The sequence below is a fragment of the Odocoileus virginianus genome, chromosome 14 (assembly GCF_023699985.2).
Source record: "Odocoileus virginianus isolate 20LAN1187 ecotype Illinois chromosome 14, Ovbor_1.2, whole genome shotgun sequence".
Lineage (NCBI taxonomy): Eukaryota > Metazoa > Chordata > Mammalia > Artiodactyla > Cervidae > Odocoileus > Odocoileus virginianus.
The window spans coordinates 47,710,841-47,738,579 of record NC_069687.1 but is presented as its reverse complement, the minus strand read 5'-3'; the positions used below and the strand labels follow the sequence as shown (position 1 = coordinate 47,738,579).

General features: G+C 41.0%; 1 protein-coding gene and 1 non-coding gene across 5 annotated transcripts in view; both read right to left on the bottom strand.

Moving 5' to 3' along the window:
- Positions 1-27,739, bottom strand: part of RAB3C (RAB3C, member RAS oncogene family) — a 389,298-nt gene that overhangs the window by 281,500 nt on the left and 80,059 nt on the right. For all 4 annotated transcript variants that reach the window (XM_070476714.1, XM_070476713.1, XM_070476715.1 and 1 more), the window contains exon 2: positions 17,309-17,536. In XM_070476714.1, coding sequence (XP_070332815.1) covers positions 17,309-17,536 — 228 coding nt within the window. The remainder of the gene's footprint in view (positions 1-17,308; positions 17,537-27,739) is intronic.
- Positions 978-1,049, bottom strand: TRNAW-CCA (transfer RNA tryptophan (anticodon CCA)). Its single transcript has one exon. It is a non-coding gene; the product is annotated as a tRNA-Trp (tRNA).

Here is a 27,739-nt window from a genome sequence, read left to right as displayed (position 1 = left end):
ATTGTGAAAAATGAAAATTCTCAATCTAAAATGAAACCAAAAGGTATAAAATGAAAATTTTATGCATGTGTCCTCAGGAAAAACTTAAGGACCGAGAGGCTGATTTCTGGTAAATGATAATATTGAAATTTTCTTAAATGATAATTGGTTAAGGGCTGCCAAATATCAACCCTGGAAAGTCTTGTTCATAGTTTCCAGACACATGAACAAGATATGGGGTTGGTCTCACAAAATAAGCTGAATTGAGTTTTGACTGTATGACTGGATTGATTTTGACTGCTAGGGGGATTTTCAAAGTTGACTTCCATTTGTTTTTGATTTCAACAGGCTCTAACTGAACCCCTCCACCTTGACCTTCCCTACCCATAAAGAAACCCACCCCATGCCTCAAAGGAGCCTGTGATGTGCTAGAGTTTACATGTCCCAAAGTGTAATTCCTCTACTACTCCTTAATAAACTCACTTTTGAACAACAGAGTTTGCATCAGTTTATCTCTTCATTTAGATCAACATAATAAATAAATATAAATGGACAACTGACAGAGAACTGCCATATTTTCCCCTCATCTTTTCAGAGATTACTAAAAGGTTCACTGGTATTTTTATTTTCTATGCATTCACTCAGATTTGAGTGAAAATTAATTTATCTTTTAAAGAAGCAGACCTTAATGGCCATATATATACTCATAGTGCTAACTCATTAGCAGTATCTTGAGTGTTTGATAGATTTATTCAGAAAATGCCCATTGATACCGTGAGGGAGGACCATGTGGTCAGTCAAAGCAAAACAAAAGTTTTGAAATGTTCCATATTATTCAAATTATCATGGGTATGAATATAAGAAAAGTGAAAGTGAAGTCGCTCAGCTGTGTCTGACTCTTGTGACCCCGTGAACTGTACCCCACCAGGCTCCTCCGTCCATGGGATTCTCCAGGCAAGAATACTGGAGTGGGTTGCCATTTCCTTCTCCAGGGGATCTTCCCAACCCAGGGATCGAACCTGGGTCTCCCACATTGGAGGCAGATGCTTTAACCTCTGAGCCACCAGGGAAGCCCATGAATATAAGAAGCACATGCCATATAATACCTATGATTCAAGTTCTCTAAAATGTGTATTTGCGCTGTCTGCCTTTTTATTTGATAACTGAAAGGTTTTATATAGAAAATATAAAACACTACCTTCTTCATTGTGCAGGATATATGCTTTCACCTTTCCAGTTCCCCTCTTTACCCAATTCCATCCTGCTCTGTAGTCCAGGGAGCTAACTTCTGTGAATCGCTAAATCAGAGTTCCCCTGATGGTAGGCTCAGCCAATAAGAGGTACAGGTGAAAGGTCAGGGGTCAATAGGAACGAGACATCTGGACATTTCTTCCTCTGGCCCCTTCTCTGCAGAGTCACTGACAGGCAGAAGACTTGGTCCTTTAGAAGAACACAGCCCCTCCTCCACCCACTCCTGTAGCTACAGTACTGCTCTCTCCTGGCCCCCATCCCCTCCACTCCAAGGCGGGCAACAGCTCTGAGTCTGCACCTCTCCTTCTTGCTTCCCCAAACTTTGTACACACGTTTGCCAAAATCAGTAAAATCTCCTCGGTCATCCAGTGCATTTCTCTCTCAAACCCTGTTGATACTTTCACTCCTTCAATTTTAAAAAATTTTATGCCTCCCTTTTACTTTTAGTATACTCCATAGTTTTGCACCTGATACTTTACAGACATTCTAGGGTTGATTTAGTTGTTTTCAAAGACTGGAAACTTCTTGAATGTGGAAACCTTGCCTTTCACTTCTCTGTATCCATCAATGAGTTGAGTGAAGTGATTTCTGTCAACCGATGCTCACACTTGCTATTTCTTTTATCTTGCTGGTTGAGTTGTCATAGTGGCTATGCTCAGGACTAGCAAAATTCATGTTTTTAGAGCAAAAGCAGGAGGAAAAAAATCATAACACTGAAAATAAGCTGGGGAAATGCTGCACTTTTCTCTTAAATCTTACTTGAGAAAAAATACAAAGCAATTAAATGCTTCATTTGTACTCAGATTTAAGATGTGTTTATATAATACCAGAACAACTGGTCAGTTCAGTATCACTTCAAACAAACCAACAGGAAAAATGAGTGACTTGGTGACACAGACAGTCCACATTTTAGATCAGAGGCTGCCGGTATCACCAGTATAATTTCCTAAGGAAATTATATCCCAGTATTTTAATAACAGCTCTCCATGGATCTAATGATTTATAATTGTTTTGTTACGGGGCAGGATATCAATTTTTTTTTAGGACATCAATTTTATGAGCATTTAATAAACAGGCTTGTGGGTTTGCCTTTCCTGTGCAGTTAAGGGCTCAGTCTAAATGCACAGATGGCTCCCAAATACCAAGAAACATCTCAACAACACAGCTGACTACACTTGGGCAGATTAACACTTGCCAGTGGCTACAGACAGGAACCCAGGTGTCCAGAAGACATTTCATCTTGTCAGTGTGACTGTATATTTCATTACCATGTCAGGACACCAAAATAAAGCTGTTCATATAAATATTTGCCTACATTAGAAATGGCGATTTATGGCCTCCCATAAATATATGCACAGTTTTAGAAAGTGTGGAGTTAGGTAGGTAGGTAAGGTCAACATTGGTAAAATACAGGAGACAGAGAAAGAAAAATGACGTGTTATGTGTTGGCACTATGCTAAGAACTTCATAAATATTTTATTAAATCTTTACAAAGAGATTGTAAGCAATACACTCAGATTTGCTAACCACTCGTTAGCTATGTGACCTTGGGCAAGTTATTCACTCTCATGCCTCAGTTTCCCTATCTGTGAACTGAAGCTAAGAATAGCAAATATTCCATCCTTCTGATACTGTTTTACATTTATCAGATTGTCCTGATTATTCCTCCACAGCATTATCATAATTTACAATTCTTTTATTCTTTTACTTTCAACCTCAAATTCCTTCACTGTGTCTGGCACATAGTAAAAACTCCATAAATTTCAATCAAATGAATTAATGAATGAACAACTGCTTTTCATTTGTCAGTTCTTAGCTTAGATATATAGATGTTCTCAGGAAGCCTTCTCAGAGTCCTCAAGACCAAGTTAGGCATCTTCCCTGGCAGTCCTGTGCCCCTGCCTCCTGAGAATTTATCACAGCAGATGAATCCTGTCTTCTCTCATCTACCATCTCATCAGATGGTCGCCTCCTAATGGCCAACTCTGTTCATCCTCCACTATTGAACCCCCACCAACTAGCACAGTGCTTGGAACACAGTAGGCACCCAATAAATATTTGGTTTGATTAAATTACTAGACTGGGTACAAAGTCTGAAAGTTGGTACACTATTTACAAAAGAAAACTAACATTTATCATCAGTTTTGTACCTAGTATTGAGCTGGGTGTAAGTATTTATTATAGCAAATATTAGCAACTAAGAGGTAGGGGTTATTTTCTCTCATTTCACAAACAAGTAAATGTTGGCACAGGGAAGTTAGTGCTTGAGGTCACACAGCTAGTGAGAGCAGGGTCAGTATTTGAACCACAAACTCCCCGCCCCTTGGTGGCACACACTTAGTGATCCATGGGGTGAGCCTTTCTTCCATATTTGTTTTCCTGTCTTCCTACATGGGTGGTAAGCTCTGCTAGGCCAGGAACAAGGTCTGTACCATCCTTTGTATTTTGTCAATGCTGAGAAGTGAGGGAAGTCGCTCAGTCGTGTCTGACTCTTCGCGACCCCATGGACTGTAGCCTACCAGGATCCTCAGTCCAAGGGATTCTAGGGGCAAGAATACTGGAGTGGGTTGCCATTTCCTTCTCCAGGGGATCTTTCCGACCCAGGGATCGAACCCGGGTCTCCCGCATTGCAGGCAGTTGCTTTACCATCTGAGCTACCAGGGAAAGCCCCTTCTTGATGCTGAGAAAAGAGGTTTAAACACAGCAGGATGGGGGAGTCACTGCTTCTGGCTGTCTGAAAGAGTGAATGTTTTTATGCATCTTGACATTTCACACACAGTAACAGCTTCTTCTCAGGGGTGAAACTAAATCTTGCCTTTCTCAATATCCCAGGAAAAGCAGATGCTAAGTTAGAAGAAATGTGACAGGGGGAAAAGAGCATACAAATGACGGCAGCAGGAATGGTCTTGGCAGCTGTCACTGGCTTCTGCGGTTCTCTTAAAAAAGTGTTGGTTCCTTAGCCACAGATTAGAGGGTTGAACACCATCCTGAAATCAATGGTCAGGGTGACTAGGCTTAGGTGAGCATCAAATGCAAAGACTGCAGTCAGAATTACTTTTCCTGCAGGTATTTGTTCCATGAACTCAGATGCTTCCTTCCAAATACTCTTCTTTATATGCACACTCCCAACAGTGGAAATAGGCATTCCAGAAATGGGCGAGAAGTGAATGGAATGTGTTCCAGGCCCTCCTACAATGCAGATCTATGTGTTTTAAGCACAAAACAGATAAAGCACAACCTACTCATGCTGGAACATAGTAAGTTTCAAACAAATAACTGATTCCTTTCTCTAATTATAAATACTTTCTTGGAACAGGTAAGAAGGGAATATAGAAAGATATAGAGCAATTATTTATCGTGGAAAAGGTACCTGGTAGAGATTAATATATGTAGGATTCGAGGCAGTTGAAGAGAAGACGGTGAAGTAGAAGGACTTGAGCTCACCTCCTCTCACAAGAACACCAAGATCACGACTAACTGCTTGCTGAACTGTGTCAACAAAAAAGACCGAAACCTACCAGAAAAAATATTCTCCACCTAAAAGCAAAGAAGAAGCCACACAACAGGATGAGAAAAGGAGCACAATAAAATCAAATCCCATACCCACTAGGTGGGTGACCTACAAACTGGAAAATAGGGAATCATAGAGTTTCTCCCACAGAAGTGAGAGTTCTGAGCCCCACACATGGCTCTTCAGCCTGGGAGGGGCGTGGCATCGCAAGGAATAGCCCCCAGAGAATCGGGCTGTGAAGGCCAATCAGGATTGATCACATGAACCCCAGAGGACTGGGTGAAGCAGAAACGTCACACCTGGGGGGTGCACACAAAGCATCATGTGCACGGGAACCCAGATAAAGAGCAGTGACTCCATAGGATCCTGCGCCAGACTGGTCTGAAGGTCTTGGAGGGCTTGCTGGGGAGGCAGGTGCAGGTGTGACCCACCACGGGGACAAGAACACTGGTGGCAGAGGTACCTGGGGGTACTCACCGGCAGACTGGAGGCTGCCATTCTGACACGAAGACCTGGTACCACCCAGCAGCCTGTAAGCACCAGTGCCAGGACCCTGCAGGGCAAACAACCAACAAGGAAGGAGCAGAGCCCTACTCATAAGCAGACAAGCTGCCTAAAACCTTCCTGAGCCCCCAGTCACAACTAAACACACTTCTTGACATGGCTCTGCCCCCCAGAGAGACAGGACCCAAGTCCACACACCAGTGGGCGGGCACCAGGACCTCCTACCAGGAAGCCTGCACAAGCCTTAGGACCAGCTTCACCCCCCAGGGTCAAGAGTCAGACACAAGAAGTAAGAGGAGCTACGATTCTGCCGTCTGTGGAAGGAGACCACCACGCAGAAAGTTAGATGAAATGAGACAGCAGAGAAATCTGTTCCAGATGAAGAACAAGATAAAACCCCAAGTAACAGCTAAGTGAAGTGGAGACAGGCAATATACCCAGTAAAGTATTTAGTATAATGATAGAAAAGATGATCCATGATCCTGGAAAAAGAAAGGAGACAGAGACCAAGAAGGTACAAGAAATATTTAACAGAGAGCTAGGTGAGGGGTTTTCCTGGTGGCTCAGTGGTAAAGAATCTGCCTGACAGCACAGAACACAAGTTCGATCTCTGGTCTCACATGCCGCAGAGCTACCAAGCCCATGTGCCACAACTATTGAGCCTGTACTCTAGAGCTGGGAGCTGCATCTACTGAGCCCGTGTGAGGCAATTACTGAAGCCCACACACCTTAGAGTCCATGCTCCACAAGAGGAGCCACCGCAATCAGATGCCTATCACTGCAATGAAGAGTAGCCCTGGTCTCTGCAACCAGGGAAAGGCCCACACAAGAACAAAGACCCAGCACAGCCGAAAAATAAATAAACAAAATTATATTAAAGAAGAGCTAGATGATATAAAGAATAGGCAGACGAACAATGACTGAAATGAAAAGTATACTAGAAGGAATCAACAGAGTAAATGAAGCAAAAGGAGGAATAAGTAAGCTGGAAGACAGAAAGGTAGAACTCAATGACACAGAACAGAATAAAGGAAAAAGAATGTAAAGAAATAAGGACAGTTGAAGAGACCTCTGGGACAACATTAAACTGCAAACATTCTCAACAGAGGTCACAAAAGAAGAAAAAAATGTGCTTGATAAAATATTTGGAGAGATAATAGTGCAAAAACTTCCCTAGCATGGGAAAGGAAACATTCACTTCAGTCTAGGATGTTCAGAGTCCCACATAAGATAAACCCAAGGAGGAACATGCTGAGACATGTACTAATCAAATTGTGAGAAGATAAAAACAAAGAGAAAATATTAAAAGCAACAAGGGAAAAACAACAAATCCCCACAAGGTTATCAGTTAATTTTTCAGCAAAATCTCTACAGGTCAGAAGGAAGTGGCATGATACATATAAAGTGATGAAAGGGAAAAACCTACAATGAAGAATACTCTACCTAGCAAGGTTCTCATTCAGATCTGATGGAGAAATCAAAAACTTTACAGACAAAAGCTAAGAGATTTCAGCACTACCAAAACAGCTTTACAAAAAAATGCTAAAGAAACTTCTCTAGGCAGAAAAGAAAAAGACACAACTAGAAACAAAAAAATTACAAATGGGAAGGTTGGCCATTACAGGCAAGTATACAGTAGAGGCAGGAAATCATTCACACAGAAATATGATACCAAAACCAACGATCATAAGAAGAGTACAAACACAGACTGTAGTAAATGCTTCAGAAATTAAAAGACTAGTAATTTAAAACCATCTTATACAGATACAGTTTGCTATATCAAATCCTCGTGGTTACCACAAACTGGAAGTCTGTAATAGACACACAAAAAAGCAAAGCAATCCGAACACAACACTAAAGTTAGTCATCTAATCACAAGAGAAGAGAACAAAAGAGGAAAGGAAGAAAAAAGACCTACAAAACAAATCCAAAACAGCAATAAGCATATACATATCATTAATTACCTTAAATGTAAATGGATTAAATGCCCCAACCAAAAGACACAGTCTGGCTAAAATGAATACAAAAGTAAGGCTCATACATTAACACATGCTATCTATAAGAGACCCACTTCAGATCTAGGGATGCATACAGATTGAATGTGTGAGGATGAAAAGGTATTCCATGCAAATGGAAATCAAAAGAAAGCTGAAGAAGTGACACTCATATCAGACAAAATAGGCTTTAAAATAAAGGTTGTTAGAAGAGACAAGGACACTACATAATGATCAAGGGAGCAATCAAGGAAGATACAACAAGTGTAAACATACATGCACCCAACATAAGAGCAGCTCAATATATATGGCAAATACTAACAGTCATAAAAAGAAAAATTGACAGTAACAAAACAATTGTGGGGGATTCTAACACTCCACTCACATCAATGGACAAGCCATCAAGACAGAAAATCATTAAGGAATTAGATGGACCTATCTGTTATTTATAGAGCATTAGATCAGATTGACCTAAAGCTCTATAAATATTAAGTCAGACAGACTTAATTGATATTTATAGAGCATTCAATTCAAAAGCAGCAGAATATACATTCTCAGATGCATTTGGAACATTCTCTAGGATCAGTTCAGTTCAGTGGCTAAGTCGCGTCCAACTGCAACCCCATGGACTGCAGCACGCCAGGCTTCCCTGTCCTTCACCAACTCCCAGAGTTTCCTCAAACTCATGTCCATTGAGTCAGTGATGTCATCCAACCATCTCAACCTCTATCATCTCCTTTCTCCTGCCCTCAATCTTTCCCAGCATCAGAATCTTTTCCAATGAGTCTGTTCATTGCATCAGGTGGCCAAAATATTATAGCTTTGGCTTCAGCATCAGTCCTTTATATTCAGGGTTGATTTCCTTTAGGATTGACTGGTTTTATCTCTTTGCTGTCCAAGGGACTCTCAAGAGTCTTCTAAAGCATCAATTCTTTGGCACTCAGCCTTCGTTATGGTCCAACTCTCACATCCATACATAACTACTGGAAAAACCATAGCTTTAACTATACAGACCTTTATTGGCAAAGTAATGTCTCTGCTTTTTAATATGTTGTCTAGATTTGTCATAGCTTTTCTTCCAAGTAGCAAACATCTTTTAATTTCATGGCTATAGTCACTGTCTGCAATGATTTTGGAGCCCCAGAAAATAAAATCTATCATTGTTTCCACTTTTTCCCCCTCTATTTTCTTCATCTATAAAACAGGGCTAATAGGAATAACCACATTCCTTCATGGGGTCTGGCAAAAAACACATTCTAAAATGCACATAAAGTGCTTACTTTGTGGGTCAACACTGGGTTCATTAAAGTCATGCTCTTATCAGCTGTATCATCAAATTTTCAGGAAAATCTTAAAGATCTTTTCCTGACCCCAACACTTGAAGTCTCTAAACACTGAGACCCAGAAACGCACCGAGTCTGTAGTGAGAATGGTTGAAATCATAAGCATTTGTCAGAGCAGAATTAATGACATAAGCCACCCCTGGGGCTCCAAGAACCTGCCTGCTGCATTAAGCATGTCTTTTACTTCCCTTCTGGCTCAGCTGGTAAAGAATCCACCTGCAAAATCGAACCCTGGGTTCAATCCCTGGGTTGGGATGATCCCCTGGAGAAGGGAAAGGCTACCCATTCCAGTATTCTGGCCTAGAGAATTCCTTGGACTGTACAGTCCATGGGGTTGCAAAGAGTCAGACATGACTGAGCAACTTTCACTTTCACTTTACTTTCTGTATTCAGATGCTTTGACAGCTGGGACTTGTGGCTCCTGGAGGGACTGCCCTGATCAATTAGTTAACTCTTAGAGATAGTCAACAACTCACTAGAACTCACTTTTCAATGCAAACCATCAATACAGAGTTCACAGGGCAACCACCCCAGCCTTGGGTTCTCACACTGGGCATTATGCCCCTGGCCTAATCACTCCAGAGCCAGGCATCTGATGACTTAGGAAAGCCACTAAGCCCCAGAGCCTGCTGCAGGAATTCAGACTAGCCAGTCCTCAGCCTGCTTACATGTCTTATACAGAAACCACAATAGAGGCTGTCATCACATTCCCCTTTCTGCCTCCTGACCCACTCAGGGACTCCCCCTCGCTCCCAAGGACCCTCCTCTCCAAGCCCATCTGTCCTTCTCTTAAAATCTCGGAGCATAACAAACTACTATTTAAATGGCAGTTGTTTCCTGATCTGTGGCCTCAACACATCTAAATAACAACAAAACCTGTCTTTTAAAATACCATCTTCCTCCAGGACTGAGCTGGGGAAGCAGGGTTAATATCTTCTCAGTTGACTCACCCATCTCCTGCATTAGATTTTGATAGACACCACCTACATATATGGCTGCTGGATGGAAATCAGAATTCCCTTTCGTTGCGTGTGGACTAGCAGCACATGCTTGATGAGCAGATGACATTTTTGTGAAAAGGAAAAGGCACCCCTCCCAGGGGCTGAGCACAGCTCAGCACGTGGCACTCTGGCTGGAGCGCAGTCACACTTGAACCCTGGTTGGTGCCCTTGTTCAGTGCACAACGTGTACATCTGCCTGTGGTAGGCCTCTGATCACCATGAGGATGACTTTCTTCCTAACTCAGGCTGGCCAGAGCTCAGAAATGAAGGAGGGAAGAAGATGGGGAAAGGGGAAAGAGGGACAGAAAGGATAAGGAGTGGTGAGGTTGAGGGTGGGAAAAAGAGAATGCAAAAATGCAAAAATGCCAGTTCTAATTAATAAGGAAACAGCAATCCCCTCTGTCTACCTGCCCCCTGCCCACTTTAAACCTATATCCTTTAATTCAGCTGTGAATTTTTCAAGTCAAGTATTTTATTAGCTAGAATTAACCTTGATTTCTGGACTTGAACAATGTAGACCTAACTTAAAAAGGAGAAGTGCTTTCTTTAAGTAAAGGAACTTGCCTTTTATTCAGAGGAACCACAAATTCAAACCCAATTCTCTACATAGTCTAGTTTCAAGAATTACCAGTATTCTTTATTTTATAGATGGCTATAGGCCTCAAAGTTCATACAGTAGTAATATAGACACTGAAAATAAATACAATACTAAGATATTAGTAATGGGTGTTGTATTATTTTTCAATCTTCTCACTGGGAGGAAATCCACTCTACAAAGCCTTTCAGGAAGCTAAACTACTTTAAAATTAAAAGCAAAATATTATAGACTCCAGCTGTGAAATATTTTACTGTAGTTAAAGAAAAAAGCCTATATACAATTGTCCTCTAATACATTCTTCATAGCATTAAATAGACACTCAAAATAAAATAACCAGCTCTAACACTTGAAGTCTCAAAAATTCTGAAAAATTTTTACTTGAGAATCACAGAAATGATAATAAATAAAAATGCAACAAGAAATGTTAATGTAGTGAAGGACCGAGGGATTCATAAAGATACTAAAGGAATGTAACCTAGTACAAATGAACCATGGTATGTCTCTAAACAAGTTTATTCCAAGGCAGTAATCAACTTCCACAGACAGGAGGTGTAATACATCCAGAAAGAAATGTCAATGTTTCTAGTAGCTGTTAAAATGCTTTCTTTAAATGTGGACCATTAAAAATCCAATAATCCAGTCTATGGTTTCAGAATCCCGTGCCACCCCTCACCCCACAGCACATGCAAAACCCCTACTCATGAAATTAAAAGACACCTGCTTCTTGGAAGAAAAGCTATGACTAACCTAGACAACATAGTAAAAAGCAGAGACTTCACTTTGCCAATAAAGTCTGTATAGTCAGTGCTATGATTATTCCAGTAGTCACATATGGATGGATGTGAGAGTTGGACCATAAAGATGGCTGAGCATCAAAGAATTGATGCTTTTGAACTGTGAGGCTGGAGAAGACTCTTGAGAGTCTCTTGAATAGCAAGGGGATCAAACCAGTCAATCCTAAAGGAAATCAACCCTGAATATTCATTGAAAGGACTGATGTTGAAGCTGAAGCTCCAATACTTTGCCACCTGATGCAAAGAGCCAACTCATTGGAAAAGACCCTGATGCTGGGAAAGATTGAAGGCAGGAGGAGAAGGGGCAAGAGAGGATGAAATGGTTGGAATACATGGCTGACTCTATGGACATGAGTCTGAGCAAACTCCGGGAGATAACGGAGGACAGGGAAGCCTGGCATGCTGCAGTCCATGGGGTCACAAAGAGTAGGACACAACTTAGTGACTGAACAGCAACAAATAAAAAACTGGGCAGCCTTACCACCCAGGTTCTCTCTTGCTGACACTGTGGAAGTACTCTTGCCTCAAGTTTGACATTCCTTTGCCTAATGGCAACACTGGAAACCAGATATGAGATGTATCACAACTGTCATGACACAGCACTTCCTTTGAGTGTGAAGTGGCAACCAGACTGGCTTAGCTAGAAGAAGACCTGGATTTTAGACTCTGCTCTGGCACTAACTGTGAGGTGAAGTCAAATCACTTCACCTCTCCACATACCTTCATTTCCTAACCTGGAAACAGTTCTATTTGTGGGTAGTTTAAAACAGAGTGATCAAGTCTACAAGCAATAAATGAAGTCTGCAAGCAATAAATGCTGGAGAGGGTGTGGAGAAAAGGGAACCCTCTTACACTATTGGTGGGAATGCAAACTAGTACAGCCACTATGGAGAACAGTGTGGAGATTCCTTAAAAAACTGGAAATAGAACTGCCATATGACCCAGCAATCCCACTCCTGGGCATACACACCGAGGAAACCAGATCTGAAAGAGACACGTGCACCCCAATGTTCATTGCAGCACTGTTTATAATAGCCAGGACATGGAAGCAACCTAGATGCCCAACAGCAGATGAACGGATAAGGAAGCTGTGGTACATATACACCATGGAATATTACTCAGCCATTAAAAAGAATTCATTTGAATCAGTTCTAATGAAATAGATGAAACTGGAGCCCATTATACAGAGTGAAGTAAGCCAGAAAGATAAAGACCAATACAGTATACTAATGCATATATATGGAATTTTAAAAGATGGTAATGATAACCCTATATGCAAAACAGAAAAAGAGACACAGATGTACAGAACAGACTTTTAGACTCTGTGGGAGAAGGCAAGGGTGGGATGTTCTGAAAGAATAGCATTGAAACAAGTATACTATCAAGGGTGAAACAGATCACCCTTGGATGAGGGTTGGATGCATGAGACAAGTGCTCAGGGCTGGTGCACTGGGAAGACCCAGAGGGATGGGATGGAAAGGGAGGCAGGAGGGGCGATCGGGATGGGGAACACATGTAAATCCATGGTTGATTCATGTCAATGTATGGCAAAACCCACTACGATATTGTAAAGTAATTAGCCTCCAATTAATAAAAATAAATGGGAAAAAAATAAAAAATAAAACAGAGTGATCAGAATTACATGAATATCTATAGGTTTTCTTGGTAAAGATAATAATGAACTGGACTAGTCCATGATGATTTTTATCACTATGAAACAATTTTGCTTCTCTTCCTTTGAAATATATAATAGGCTCTGATAGTGTGATAGAACAAGAAACACATATTTGGTCTTCCTTCTGGTTCCTGACACAGAGCTTCCATAATCCTTGGAATTTTCTGATAGGAGTGAAAGGAGCATGTTTTATTATTTATAATAAGCCCCTTCCAGCCACCCAAGAGTTCATGCTAATGAGTTGACTCCCAGTTTACACCTACATAGTTTCAAAATGAGGGGTTATTACAACGTTGTAAATCAACTATATTCCAATATAAAATAAAATTAAAAATAAAAATAAAAAGTATATTCTGATTGTCAGAAGAACAACTTATGTGATCAAAAAGTTGAAACTTTCAGTCCCAACCCTGACCTCTGAAGAAGGGAGACAGGCTGAAGACTGAATTAATCACCAATGACCAAGGATTGCATCTGTCATGCCTATATAAAGGAAGCTCCATAAAAATCCAAAAGGATGAGGTTTAGAGAGCTCTGGTGTCGGTGAATGTATCAAGGTGCTGGGAGGGTAACACACCAGACACTGCAGGATGCTGCACCCACCCTCCCCCACAAAAATGTTCCCTATGCTTCTCTTCTATCTGGTTGTTTCTGAGTTGTGTCCTTTATAATAAATTGGTAACAGTAAGTAAAGTTTTCCTGAATTCTGTGAGCTGTTCTAGCAACTTATCAACCCTGAGGTGTGGGGTTGTGGACCTGTCAATTTATAGCCTGTAGGTCAAAAGCACAGAGGCCCAGGTTTGTGATGGGTGTCTGAAGTGGGGATGGGAGGAGAAGAGATAGGTTTGTGGAACTGATTCCTTTACTTGTGGGATCTGTGCTAACTCTGGGTAACTAGTGTCAACATCGTATTAAATTATAGGACATCTAGTTAGTATCTTCATAGAAATGAAGAATTTCTTGGTTTGGAAAACTCCCACCTTTGGTTTCAGAAATGTTGCAAGTAGAAACAGATCATACACAGTTCAGGCTAAGATAGTTGTAGACACCTTAATGAATTTGTTACACATTAATACAAGTGCATAAAAATACTATTAGTTGGGGAAAACAGTTCATGTTTGACTACTAGCATATAAAATGGCAAACCATCAATGCCAGATACAGTCCCAAATAAATAAAGTTAAAAAAAAACTGTACGATCTAAAAGAGACACGTGCACCCCAATGTTCATCGCAGCACTGTTTATAATAGCCAGGACATGGAAGCAACCCAGATGCCCATCAGCAGACGAATGGATGAGGAAGCTGTAGTACATATACACCATGGAATATTACTCAGCCATTAAAAAGAATTCATTTGAATCAGTTCTAATGAGATGGATGAAACTGGAGCCCATTATACAGAGCGAAGTAAGCCAGAAAGATAAAGACCATTACAGTATACTAACACATATATATGGAATTTAGAAAGATGGTAATGATAACCCTATATGCAAAACAGAAAAAGAGACTCAGATGTATAGAACAGACTTGTGGACTCTGGGAGAAAGCGAGGGTGGGATGTTTCAAGAGAACAGCATTGAAACATGTATATTATCTAGGGTGAAACAGATCACCAGCCCAGGTTGGGTGCATGAGACAAGTGTTCGGGCCTGGTGCACTGGGAAGACCCAGAGGGATCGGGTGGAGAGGGAGGTGGGAGGGGGGAAAAAAAAACTGTACACAACTAATTATTTCCCACTATAGTTATAACAAAGCAAGAATCCCTAGAATTACTGTAGGAATGTTTAGATTTAAGCAAGCTAGCCTGTTACTCTTTATCCTTTCTCCCTCTGCATGACTGAAGTCATTGAGATGGTCAAACTCTTTCAAAAACATGTTCTTCAGCATCCCAGGATACACTGTCTAAGATTCTACCACCTGATCAAGAGAATGCATCTTAATTAGGGCAACATGGTGAAGGGGAACAAACCAAAGCATTAGAATTTGATAGACCTAGCCTGGAATCAACCCCTTGACATCTATGATCTTGGACAAGCTATTTAATTTGTCAGACAGGACTTAGCAAGTGAACAATAACAAAACCTTCAGGTTTCTTGTACAAAATAGGAGTAATAATAGAAAGTTTGGTTGTTGTGGGAATTAGATGTAAGGCATAGGTATATGCTCAATAAATGCTAGCTACATATAATATTTACACAACTTGATATTTGCTTATAGACATATAGTTACTCCATGAGCATTCATTTCTTTTCCCAACTATATTATAGGCTTGATGAGCCAAAGTCTTTGCTTTTGAGTGGTTCACAATCTAGTAGACCAGTTAGAATAAGGTAGTGTCAAATCTATTTTCACACCCCTAGAATCATGGGTGCGTTAAGAGTTCCCAATGTCCCTAAGAGGAAGAAATAAGATTGGTTTGATCACAAAGAAAATAGTGGCCATCAGACTACCATTGTGACTGAGGAGAGAGCTGGTTGAAGGGTTTCTGGGTGGCTTATCCCTGAAGGGAGTGTGGGTGTCCACAGAATGGAGAATGAGGTCCCAGGCTGAACTGGGCTATGAAGAGAATTAGAGGTTTTGGGGAAATGGTGGATTATGGATGCATGTGTGCATGGAAGTCGCTTCAGTCATGTCTGACTCTTTGTAACCCCATGAACTGTAGCCCACCAGGCCTCTCTGTCCATGGGGATTCTCCAGGCAAGAATACTGGAGTAGGTTGCCATACCCTTCTCCAGGGGATCTTCCCGACTCAGGGATCGAACCCGCATTTCCTGTGGCTCCTGCATTGCAGGCAGATTCTTTACCACTGAGCCACTGGGGAAGCCTGGATTATGGACGCTGCTGCTGCTGATGCACTTCAGCCGTGTCTGACTCCGTGCGACCCCATAGACGGCAGCCCACCAGGCTCCCCCGTAAAAAACAGATGCAACTGAAATTCAGCGTACAGGAGTGAGCTCTGGCCTGGTACTATCCCTGAGGGTTTTGAAATATTTTTGTAAGTATGCGATTATAATTCTCAAAAATGTATATTATTTGAAGTATATCTGTTTTATATTAAGGACAGATGACTTTACATCTCTACCAAGCAATTCTTTCAAGAACCTAAATTGAGAAACTGCTAGAGACTATAGGATTGCACTTACACACATGTTGATGTTTTACCTAAACAATCACAACAACCAGCTTTAAACATTCCTAAGATTAATGGCAGGAGCTGTCAGCCAGAGAAATGACAGTTCTCCCGTATTAGCAGAAAGAACATGGTTACAAAGGTAAGAGATGTGAGTTACCAAATTAATTTTTAATTCACCAAAGCCCATGAAAACAAAGAGACCTTTCTTAGGCCTGGATCTGAAAGTTATCTCCATATAATAATCAGTTGCTTAAAGTTCAAAAGGAAGAGAATATGAAGCAATAAACACAGCTCTTTCTGTCTCTGTATACAGGGCCGCATGCTTCTAAAGACGGATCCACCCAACAAAATTATCTTTGGGAACCAGTAGAGCAGCAATGGGAACTGGGTCTATTTTTTCAAGTTCTTTTCTGAGTTCTAATTAGACTTTGAAAACTCCATAATGAGAATAAGTAAAAAACTAACAATCTACTGTAAGCTGCCTGAGAGGATATCTACCTGTATGTATACCCGCACCTTTGAATTTTATTCCTAAGAGCTTTAAGATATGAAAGGACATCTGCTATATTTATTATATACATATATCTTAAGGGATCTTTACTTTAAAAAAAATTTTAATGCTTTACTCCAAGATTTGTCTTTCTTTCAGCTTTCCATATTTGAGGAGGCAAGCTTATCATCAGTCCTACAAATCAACCCTGGCACCAGCAACAAATGTTAGTAGGTGTTGGAATTGTCTCAGAAGAAGACAGAAAGCTAAACTCTTGGGAAACATCCATTTATAGCTCAAATCCATTTGAGCGGCAGATATACAAAAGAACAGAGAAAGGGGACCAAAACCCACTGTAAAAGCATTCTACCATGGTGCTCATACATTACATGATGTACAAAAAATACTATATAACTCTCTATTGGTATAGTCAATTTTTTTGTTATCTCATCTCTTATTTCTTTCAAACCTGCTACCCATACATACTTTTTCTTCTGTTTCTCGCTTGCTATTCTCCTCAGTTATCACAACCATTTAGTTAAGGAATCTCTGATCTTCTATGGGGGAGAGAAGAGGCAGAAAGCCAGACACATGGTCTCAAAACTTATTAAAGAACCTCCTCCTTAGAAGAAAACCCTGTTTAAAATAAATTCTTTATTTCATGTGTCTTGCTGTGTTGGACTGTGTGGTAAACATAACTCTTGGCGCTGAAAACACAAGGTCTGAGGAGATGAAATAGACAAGAGCCAGACTTTCTGTTGAGTGTTTCTTACCACAACAGACAGACATTGGATTTTCTTTCTTCTAGAGAGTCTTAAGAAGCATCAAATGACAACAAGGTCTAGTTCAGTCTCCACACCTTAGAGAGGCATCACTCTCTTGGCCTTTGAACTAGAATGTGCTGTGGCCAAGAACCCGGCAATGAAGGCTGATGGACCCCCGTGGGATCAGAACAAGGCAGAAAGCGTTTGCTCACACATGTACATGGTCCACGCCCTAGACTGAAGGATGCTGTCGGTTCAAAGTCACTTACCCAAATCTGGAGCTTAATTCTCTTTTCATTTTTGAACACAGTTTTGACTTTGAAGTCAATCCCGACTGTGCTGACGAACGCAGACGTGAAGGAGTCATCCGCGTAACGGAAGAGGAAGGATGTCTTCCCCACGCTGCTGTTGCCAATGATGAGCAGTTTGAACATGTAGTCAAAGTTCTGGTCAGAGGAGTCTTTCTGGCCATGCCTGGCATCCTGGGCAGAGGCCATCTGTGGGGGAAAAACAAGAGGTGTGCATGAGGCTGCCGTTTGCTATGAAGCTAGCAGCACATTCATTATTGGCCTTGCCAGAAACAGATGTCAGACCACTTAGGAGACAAGTTGAGAGAGCTCCCCAGCCTTCCTCTGATGCTGGTATCCATGGCAATAATTCCCTGCTGGAAGACAGCAAAGCAAATCTTACGGCTCTTTCCAGCTGTGTTAGTGTTCGTCACTGCTCAGCATTCAGAACGAATCAAAGACACCAAAGGAGATGTAACATGAAAAGCGAAGATATGAGGGCATGCAGACTCTGGAACTTTGTAATTCCAGTGACGGCGACACCAAAGTGGCCGAACAGCAGGGTGCTTTTTCCTGAGTTATCTGAATTATTAAGGTCTCTCTTATTTTCTAGGGAAGCATACCCAAAGCCTATCTCTATTTCAACTATTAATATCACCTTAAGTCAACATCCTTACATACATGATCAATCTCTTTCAAATAAAAAATAATGATAATGACAAATATATATGGTTCAAACAATGTGCCAGGAATTGTTAAGCCTCATCACAACCCTATAAGTGGGTGCCTTTATTATCTACGTATTAAAAGGAGACAGTTGAAGCTCAGAGATACTAAGTAATTTGCTCAATTTCACACACTTTATAAGTAGTAGAGGCAGGATTCAAATCAACCAGTGTGGTGCCAGGCTTCATGTTCTTAACACCTTCCAGCCCAGTTTCCAAAGAGAACTAAGGAAATATGCACCTATGCTCTAAAGACAATGTGGGAAAGATTCATTGCGGATGCATTCATGAAGAACTCTACCTGGGTTCAAACCTTGGTTCACCACTTACTGGCTCTGGAATATTGAGGTTTTTTAATTTTAAATCAGTGTACCTCAGTTTCCTCTCTTCTATGAAATGGAAGAAAAAAGTACTATCCAACCTGAAACACTTGTGAAAATAACCCATGGTAAATCTGTATGACAGATGTTTAAAGAGACCAACATAGAATAAAGAATAATCTCTATAGTAATTAAAAATCCTCTGGGTGGATTTTTCCTCACCTTTTTTCAACGACCATTTTAACATCTATCAAAAATCCTGCTGCACTGCTCTAAGTGACATCTGGCTCCGTATAGAAACGAGGCAGTTAAAAGGGTGGATCCCACTGATCAGCGCATTCTCCTGATTATCTTCGCCGCTGCTATGGATTCCTTCTTTGCTGTGCTCTTCAATACAGTGGCTACTACTCACATGTGCCTGTTTATATTTAAACTAAATACAATTAAACATTCAGTTCCTCACTCACACTAGCCACATTTCAAACCCACAAGAGCTACCTGAGGTCAGTGGCTACAACACTGGATAGGGCAGGTCCAGGGCACTGTCATAACTGCAGAAAGTTCTATTGTCTGCCTAAAGTCTTTGGCTAGACAGTCTTTTTTCATTCTTTATAAAATCTGATTAATAAGTGCATCCTTCTATTGGTGGTGCTTTAGTTGCTAAGTCATGTCCGACTCTTGGGACACCATGGACTGCAGCCCACCAGGCTCCTGGGTCCATAGAATTTTCCAGGCAAGAATACTGGAGTGAGTTGCCATTTGCTTCTCCAGGGGATCTTCCTAACCTGGGGATCGAACCTGGGTCTCCTGCACTGCAGGCAGATTCTTTACCAACTGAGCCAGCAGGGAAACCCCATCTTTCTATGAGGGAGACAGCAAAGAGGTGGCAAAAGCACACAGAAAAACTGTACAAAAAAGATCTTCATGACCCAGATAACCATGTTTGTGTGATCACTACTGAGAACCAGACATCCTGGAATGCGAAGTCAAGTGAGCCTTAAGAAGCTTCACTACGAACAAAGCTAGGGGAGGTGACGGAATTCCAGTTGAGCTATTTTAAACTGTAAAAGATTATGCTGTGAAAGTCCTGCACTCAATATGCCAGCAAATTTGGAAAACTCAGTGTCCACAGGACTCAAAAAGGTCAGTTTTCATTCCAATCCCAAAGAAAGGCAATGCCAAAGAATGCACAAACTACTGCACAATTGTACTCATCTCACACGCTAGTAAAGTAATGCTCAAAACTCTCCAAGGCAGACTTCAACAAAATGTGAACCGTGAAGTTCCAGATGTTCAAGCTAGATTTAGAAAAGGCAGAGGAACCAGAGATCAGATTGCCAACATCTGCTGGATCATCAAAAAAGCAAGAGAGTTCCATAAAAACATCTACCTCTGCTTTATTGACTATGCCAAAGCCTCAGACTGTGTGGATCACAATAAACTGTGGAAAATTCTTCAAGAGGTGGGAATACCAGATCACCTGACCTGCCTCTTGAGAAAACTGTATGCAAGTGAGGAAGCAACAGTTAGAACTGGACATGGAACAACAGACTGGTTCCAAATCGGGAAAGGAGTACGTCAAGGCTTTATATTGTCACCCTGCTTATTTAACTTATATGCAGAGTATATCATGAGAAATCCTGGGCTGAATGAAGCGCAAGCTGGAATCAAGATTACTAGGAGAAATATCAATAACCTCAGACATGCAGATGACACCACCCTTATGGCAGAAAGCGAAGAAGAACTAAAGAGCCTCCTAATGAAAGTGAGAGAGGAGACTGAAAAAGTTGGCTTAAAACTCAACGTTCAGAAGACTAAGATCATGGCATCTGGTGCCATCACTTCATGGCAAATAGATGGGAGAGCAATGGAAACAGTGACAGAGTTTATTTTGTGGGGCTCCAAAAATCACTGCATATGGTGACTGCAGCCATGAAATTAAAAGACGCTTGCTCCTTGGAAGAAAAGTTATGGCCAATTTAGACAGCATATTAAAAAGCAGAGATATTACTTTGCCAACAAAGGTCTGTCTAGTCAAAGCTATGGTTTTTCCAGTAGTCATATATGGATATGAGAGTTGGACTATAAAGAAAGCTGAACACTGAAGAAATCTTTTTGAACTGTTGTGTTGCAGAAGACTTTTGAGAGCCCCTTGGACTGCAAGGAGATCCAACCAGTCCATCCTAAAGGAAATCGGTCCTGAATATTCATAGAAAGGACTGATGGTGAAGCTGAAACTCCAATACTTTGGCCACCTGATGTGAAGAACTGACTCATTTGAAAAGACCCTGATGCTGGGAAAGATTGAAGGTGGAAGGGGACAACAGAAGATGAGATGGTTGGATGGCATCACCGACTCAATGGACATGAGTTTGAGTAAGCTCTGGGAGTTGGTGATGGACAGGGAAGCCTGGCGTGCTGCAGCTCATGGGGTCACAAAGAGTTGGACACGACTGAGCGACTGAACTGAACTGAGCTGAAAGAGAAAATCCCCAGAAGACAGCTGAACCCTAGAAACAATATATGTGCTCAGTCTCATCTAAGACCACACTGATTGCTGAAATCAGAGCTGTGTATGTGCAAAACAACTGAAGGAAAAAGGAGAGATGGTGCAGTAATGTATTTCCTTTTTATAAATGCTGCCAGCAGGAGAACACAACCAGGCAAAAAGAAAATCTGTATACATTATGAAATTTAAGGACAGTAAACATTCTGATTGCATTTCACACTTTCTTAATAAATATAAGCTTAAGCACTTCTCTATCTTACATCCACATAACCACACAGATGTCTCAGTAAACACGACTGTAATGATTGTTTACAGTGGGAAAAACTGGGCCAGTAAAACAGGCAGGTATCATCACTCTCCTTTCTGACCCAGCAATGTACATGCTAAGGTAAGCTTCCCCCAACACAAGCAGTCTGCCAAGAACAAAAATAGGATATAATTCTTGACTATTGGTTTGAACAATGATGTCTTGCTCTGATAAATTTTGATACCCCAGAAAGCCAGGTAACTGTTTTGTTTGACACTCCTATTCCTGCTGACATAAGCCTTTCACCAATTAAGATTCCCCCCCCTTACGGAGGTGCTAAGTTTCACCATGCCTGCAAATGGTCTTTGTTAAGATCTTTTTACCATCTTTTATATGAACCAGCCCAGATACGAGGTTCTGAATTAAGCATGTTCAGTTAAGCCATAGTCGGAAAACAACTCTACGGGTATCCTAGACCTGCTCATTTTCTCAGCCTGATTACCTACCTACCATTACCCTGAGGGGGGATTCTAACTGGGTCCTGTGGATTTCTAGGCTGCCTTGAAAGAAAATGTGATAAAGAAAGCTGATCAATCCCAAGTCCTAGTCCAAAATGAGATCAACTCCAAAACCTGCAGGAATATAGGCATCATCATTATATACACTTTTAAAATGTAACTGTACAGATTTACACAGAGAAAACCATACTGGAATTTTCTCCAGCATAAGAAATAGACGATGTTCAATTTTAAAGGCTGATTATACCAGTTACAGTGGCAGCAAATACGGTGGCCGGAGTACAGAGGATGAGCAAGGATGAGGCTGGTAGATATGTGGCTCTAGATCCTTCAAAGGATTAATTAGAAGAGTCTGTCAACCTGCTAACCTTGAAGATGGTATGTGGGTTCTTCAAACTATTTCCTGATTTATATCCCCAATAGCATTCATCCAACTCTTTGTGACCCCATGGACAGTACCTCACCAGGCTACTCTGTCCACAGAATTCTCCAGGCAAGAATACTGGAGGCGGTTGCCATTCCCTTTTCCAGGGAATCTTCCCTTCTCCAGGGATCAAACCCAGGTCTCCCGCATGGCAGGCAGATTGTTTATCATCTGAGTCACCAGGGAAGCCCCATAAGATCCACAGTGAATACCAAAGATGTGCATTCAGAATGCATATGTGTTTTATTAAACTTTAGAATAACGAAATATACCCTGGCTTACAGAATGGAGCAGACTGCCCAAATCTTGCTGAGGATAGAAATGAAGCAACTTTTATTTACAAAACAGAAACAGTCACAAATGTAGAAAACGATCTTACAGTAACCAGGAAGGAAAGGGGGAGAGGGATAAATTGGATGATTGGGATTGACATATACACACTAGTATAAAAGAGGTAACTAATAAAGACCTACTGTATAGCACAGGGAACTCAACTCAATACTCTGTGATGACCTGTATGGGGAAAAAAGCCTAAGAGAGGAGATACACGTAGATGCATAACTGACTCACTCATTGTGCTGTACACCTGAAAGCAAATAACATTGTAAACCGACTCTACCCCCAGTAAAAAGTGAAGCAACCTGACAGCATATGAATGTCGAAGGGACATACAGACAGTCACTATACAAGTTGGCCTACACTTTTAAATATCCTCATGTGAACGTTTCCAAAATGCCCATGGGAAAATATGAAAACATGAGTGGGCATGAAGGAAGTCCCAGAGAGCAAACTGGATTTTATAAAAGATATGAGAAAACCCTTTTAATGTATCAATCTTAAATTAATTAGAAGAATCATAGAGTGTTTCCCACTCTATGTGGGAAACATAGAGGGTTGTCCTTCTTCCACTTACCGCAGTGTCCCTCTAGCTGGCATGACACTGGTATTCTAGCCTAGCCCACCCCATCAAGTGACAGAAAGTTTGCTAGGCTGTGAAAAGCCTACTTCACTGATGAACAACTACAAGTGTTAAAATTTTCTTCCATAAATTTGAGTTAAAATCTGCTTCCCTATAGCTTCTGTTCATGTGTTCTTCCTTACGAATCAAGGGAGATGATTAATTTACCCTCTAAAAAAACTTCAGGTGTCAGAATCACAGCTCCATAAGCATCCTCTCCTCCTGACTGGATAATCTCAGCTTCTTTAGCCCCTCTGTTCCACATGAGACGTGCTCAAAACAGCCCACACATCTAGGTTAAAGCTGACATCTCTGCAGATGTCAAAATCCCATGCATGGCTCCTACAATTGGTCACAATATTCCAGATATTTATCTGGTCAGTGCAGAGTATAATAATATTCTTATTTCCTATCATACTTCACTTAACAATAAAGTAATTCTTAAATGTTCAGCACCTTTTTTCACATTCACTGTTAAAAACATGGGTCTCCCCCATCCCGATCCTATGCCTTGGCAATGTACTTTTTAATGAAAGTGTCAACCTTTATATGTTTTCTATTACCCTTCCTTTTGCTTGTTTTGATTTCCAATTCTGTTCTGTTCTGATAACTTTATGTAATTTCATCAAGAATATTAGTTATCCCTTCCAGATCTATGTCATTTCTAAGTTTAATCAGTATGCATTTTATATATACTCACTTTAGATGCTAATCAAAATGCTAATAAGTTGGTAGACAAATAACAATGAACTTTTTTTACCCTGCTGAATATATAAATCTATGAATGAGACTTCTACAATATGTCCTTAAGTACCCTGGCAAATTTGAAGCAAATTTTTAACCTCTGGGAGTTAGCGCCTTGCAAAGTCACTGTGCTGGCCCTCTGGGTGTGCCTTGGTTCAATAGAAAGGGAACAGATCATAGATTTAATTGACGTGTCATTTTTAATTTCAATTAATAGTTTCCCCAGAAGTCCTACTGACCGGGGACCAAGCAGATTACCTCTGATGAACAAAGGCAACCACAGTCTACTTCAGAATTTTTGAACATTAGCTTTTCCAAATAAATAAGAAAGCCAAATTATCTGCAGGAATTCCCTTGGGTGCTTAAAAAACTAAACTACACTAAGCCATTTTGTGCATCTGATGAGAAAAACAGAAAGAAGTCATTTTAAACGTACTATGTTCCATCTACTGCTACTGGTAACAGCCTGAAGGTCAATGGGAAGAAGAATGAGGGTAAATTATCCAGAAAATGAAATGCAATTCTTTGAAACTGGAAGAGTGAAAGTAAGGATGGACCTTATATATGAGAAGTATGGAAACATATAAATTAGTTTCAAATCTCAGTTGTTACCTGAGGGAAAAGAAAAGGGTAATAAAAGGAATTGTTCCTGAGAGTTCCAAAGGAAAGACTAAATTTTAAAAACCAAGAAGGAAAATATTAAAACACAGGATTTTCAAACACCTGTCACCTGGCCCCTGGTGGTTTCTCCTGGCGAAGGATTCCTTTGTGCCTGGCTTGCCTGCCTCTGTGTTTGTCTCTTTAGAATGGATTGTAACTGTGATGTTCTTTGCAGTCTCCAGCCAACGATTTCTCTGTGTGTCTGCTACAGTTTGCTCTGGCGAGAGCCAGTTGAGAAACAACAAACACTACCCGTGTCACTGCAGACCCATCACCACTGAGTTGAAAAGATGTCCAAGGAACTGGAAGTTGCCAGGACACTAGAGGGTAAACAGTGGCTTTTCTAACCCTGGTTTCTGAAGTAAAGGACCTAGGAAGTAGAGCAGCATTTGGAAATTGTCTCTTTTCTTTATGTTGGAAAGGAATGAATTACTATTTCATGGGACTCCTGGGGAATGTACATGATGGCACACCAAATTATGGTTACACTTGCAAGATGCAAGTTGCTCTAAGTTTTAAGGATATTCCTCAAGCTCAGTTTCACAGAAACTCTCATAGACTGCATTTGATCTCTATTCCATGCATAGCTTCTTTAGTACATGTGGATGATAACACACAGTGGATGCACAGGAAAATGGTAAAATAACCGTAACAACAGCTCTTATAGACACTGTACTATGTGCTTTACACATATTATCACATCTCATCCTTTCACTGCACCCAAGATATCAATATGTAACTGTTAGCACCCCTGTGTTAGAGGAACTGAATGTTCTGAGCGTATTTCAGAATGGCTACCTTTCCTCAGCCCCCGATAGAAGCATAAGGGCATTTTTTCCCCAACCTTAACTATGAGAGTTTAGCAGAGCTCTTGGAGGTAAAATTCAAAACTGTGTGAGGCCCCCTGGAGTTTTTATCTCTTAGACTTGTCCACATGGCACCTCTAGCAATTCATCAACTACAGGCTATGTTTTCTTTATCAATTACATTTAGGTTTTCCTCCCATAGTACTGATCCCCATGGAGGTTTCTATTCCAGTAAATTGTGATTCTCTATATCTGCCTATTTGTATCTCCAGTCTGGTGGCAGCATTTTCCCCTGTGACCTCAATTCTCTGATGTATCTGTAAAGAGTTCTGACTTTTCAATTTGTTCAGTTTTTCTCTTATGTGAGGATAGGAGTGACCACTTTCAAGTTCCCTCCATACTGAACAGGAAACTTGAAGCCATTTTAAAGACAAAATTAGAGTATCAGAAAAGAGCTGCAGTAGAAGGGGGTCCCCATTTTTAAATAGGATATCCTGATTTCTCTGTTTCCTGACTGAACCTTCATGACCTGGAGCAAATGGGTTATAATGTACTGAACGGCACAGAGAACTCTACTGAAGATTCTGCAAAACCTCAATGGGAAAAGAATCTGGAAAAGAATGAATATACGTTTAACTGAATCACTATGCTATATACCTGAAACTAACCTAACACTGTAAATCAACTATACTGCAACAAAAGTTTTTTTTTAAAAAAAGAATTACAGACATGCAGACTCAGCTATTTCACTCTTCTCTTCATCAAACCAACAAGTTTCAACCTTCAATCACAGAAAATGTTGACGTAAGGGTCCTTCTTTTTTCCACTTCTAGAAAAAAAAAAATCTATTCCTCTTTGAAGAGAGGCAAGAGCTAAACTTGATATATTTTAAAATTCATTGTAACACTTTCCACATCTCCTTTGAAATCTATAGATGTTTGTTACCACAGTGTCAAGAAAAAGGAAATGAAGTTTATCAAAGCCTGTAAAAATGGTTCCTATTAGTATCAAACACAGAGAACCCGTGTTCTCAGCCCAAGCTGTAGCTCACTCCTGATTCCTGGTGTGTTACAGAAGGTTCCTGGTGGGGGAGAGACTGCTCAGGGCTCTGAAGCAGAGGGAGAAGGGGACGCTCAGATCACAGACAGCAGGCTGTGAGCATGATCTCCTATGAAGGGAACCATGGTGGCAGGGAGAGCTCTCCCCACTCCAGTGATTCAGCGCCGACGGCTGCAATGAAGCAGAGCCCAGCCCAGTAACTCCTGCACATCCTCATGGATGCTGAAGCCAGAGGGTCATTAGTGCAGTCCCAGGGAGTTGGGGAGCACCTAGCTGCTAGTGATCCAGGCTTTATAATCAAAGCACGAAAAGAGGTAGAGAAACACCACTCTACTTTACTACCAGCTCTGAAATTACGTGCAGCTGACACATCTGTGAAAAAGAGCATTTCACATTCTTAGTGTGATGTGGATATAGGTAAAGAGCACTTGCTCTTGGGTCAAGTTGCCTGAGAAGGAATCCTAGGTCTGCTACTTGTAGAAACTTGGGCAAGGTTTTTGTTTTAACAATCATAAGCTGCAATTTCCTCATCTAGAAAAGAGGAATGATAGTGAAATCATCAAAGTAAAATTGTTGGCATGTGTAAAGTCCTTGAATAGAACGTCCATCATCATCTTTCTTATTCTTCTTGTTATGGTGAAATGATATAGAAACCACTCACCTTCTCCCAATTCTTACTCTTGCTGCTCTCTGAAATGGAAATGATTGATTTTATAGGACATGATCCCTCTCATTTCCTAACTTTAGAGTGCAAGAGACTTTGATACCCAACACCCCAACTCTGTACAGTTTAATAATTAGCAAAATAAACACCTTATGTTTACTCTCTCATTTTAATATTATGGCATGGAACAAAGAGCAGTCATCAAAACACTTTTCGTGATAGAAGCTGACACTCTGCATACCTGTGTGCAGACAGAAGTGTCCTGTAGTCTGGAGAGACTGTGGGGAGGGGAATGTGGCCAGTGATCATATGCCCTGTGATGTGACCTTTCCTATGACACTGCCTGCCACCCAATAATTTTGGAGAGTTTTTTTAACTAAATTCATGAAACCCTTGGGTGTGGCCAGACTTTTGTGGAAACTGAAAGTGGCCTAATAAGTGGGCAGAATCCAAATAAAGTGAAAATGACAATTGCCCAGTCGTGTCCAACTCTTTGGACCCCAGGGACTATGTAGCCCTCTGGGCTCCTCTGTCCATAAAATTCTCCAGGCAAAAATACTGGAGTGGCTAGCTATTCCCTTCTTCAGGGGATCTTCCTGACCCAGGGATCAAATCTGGGTCTCCTGCACTGCAAGCAGATTCTTTACCATCTGGGCTACCAAGGAAGCCCAGAATCCAAGTAGCAAAAAAAAAAAGCATGCGAAAGGGGGCTCCAGCATATAGGTGGCTATCAAGCCTGTGAAAAGATGCCCAGCATCACTACTTATTAGAGAAATGAA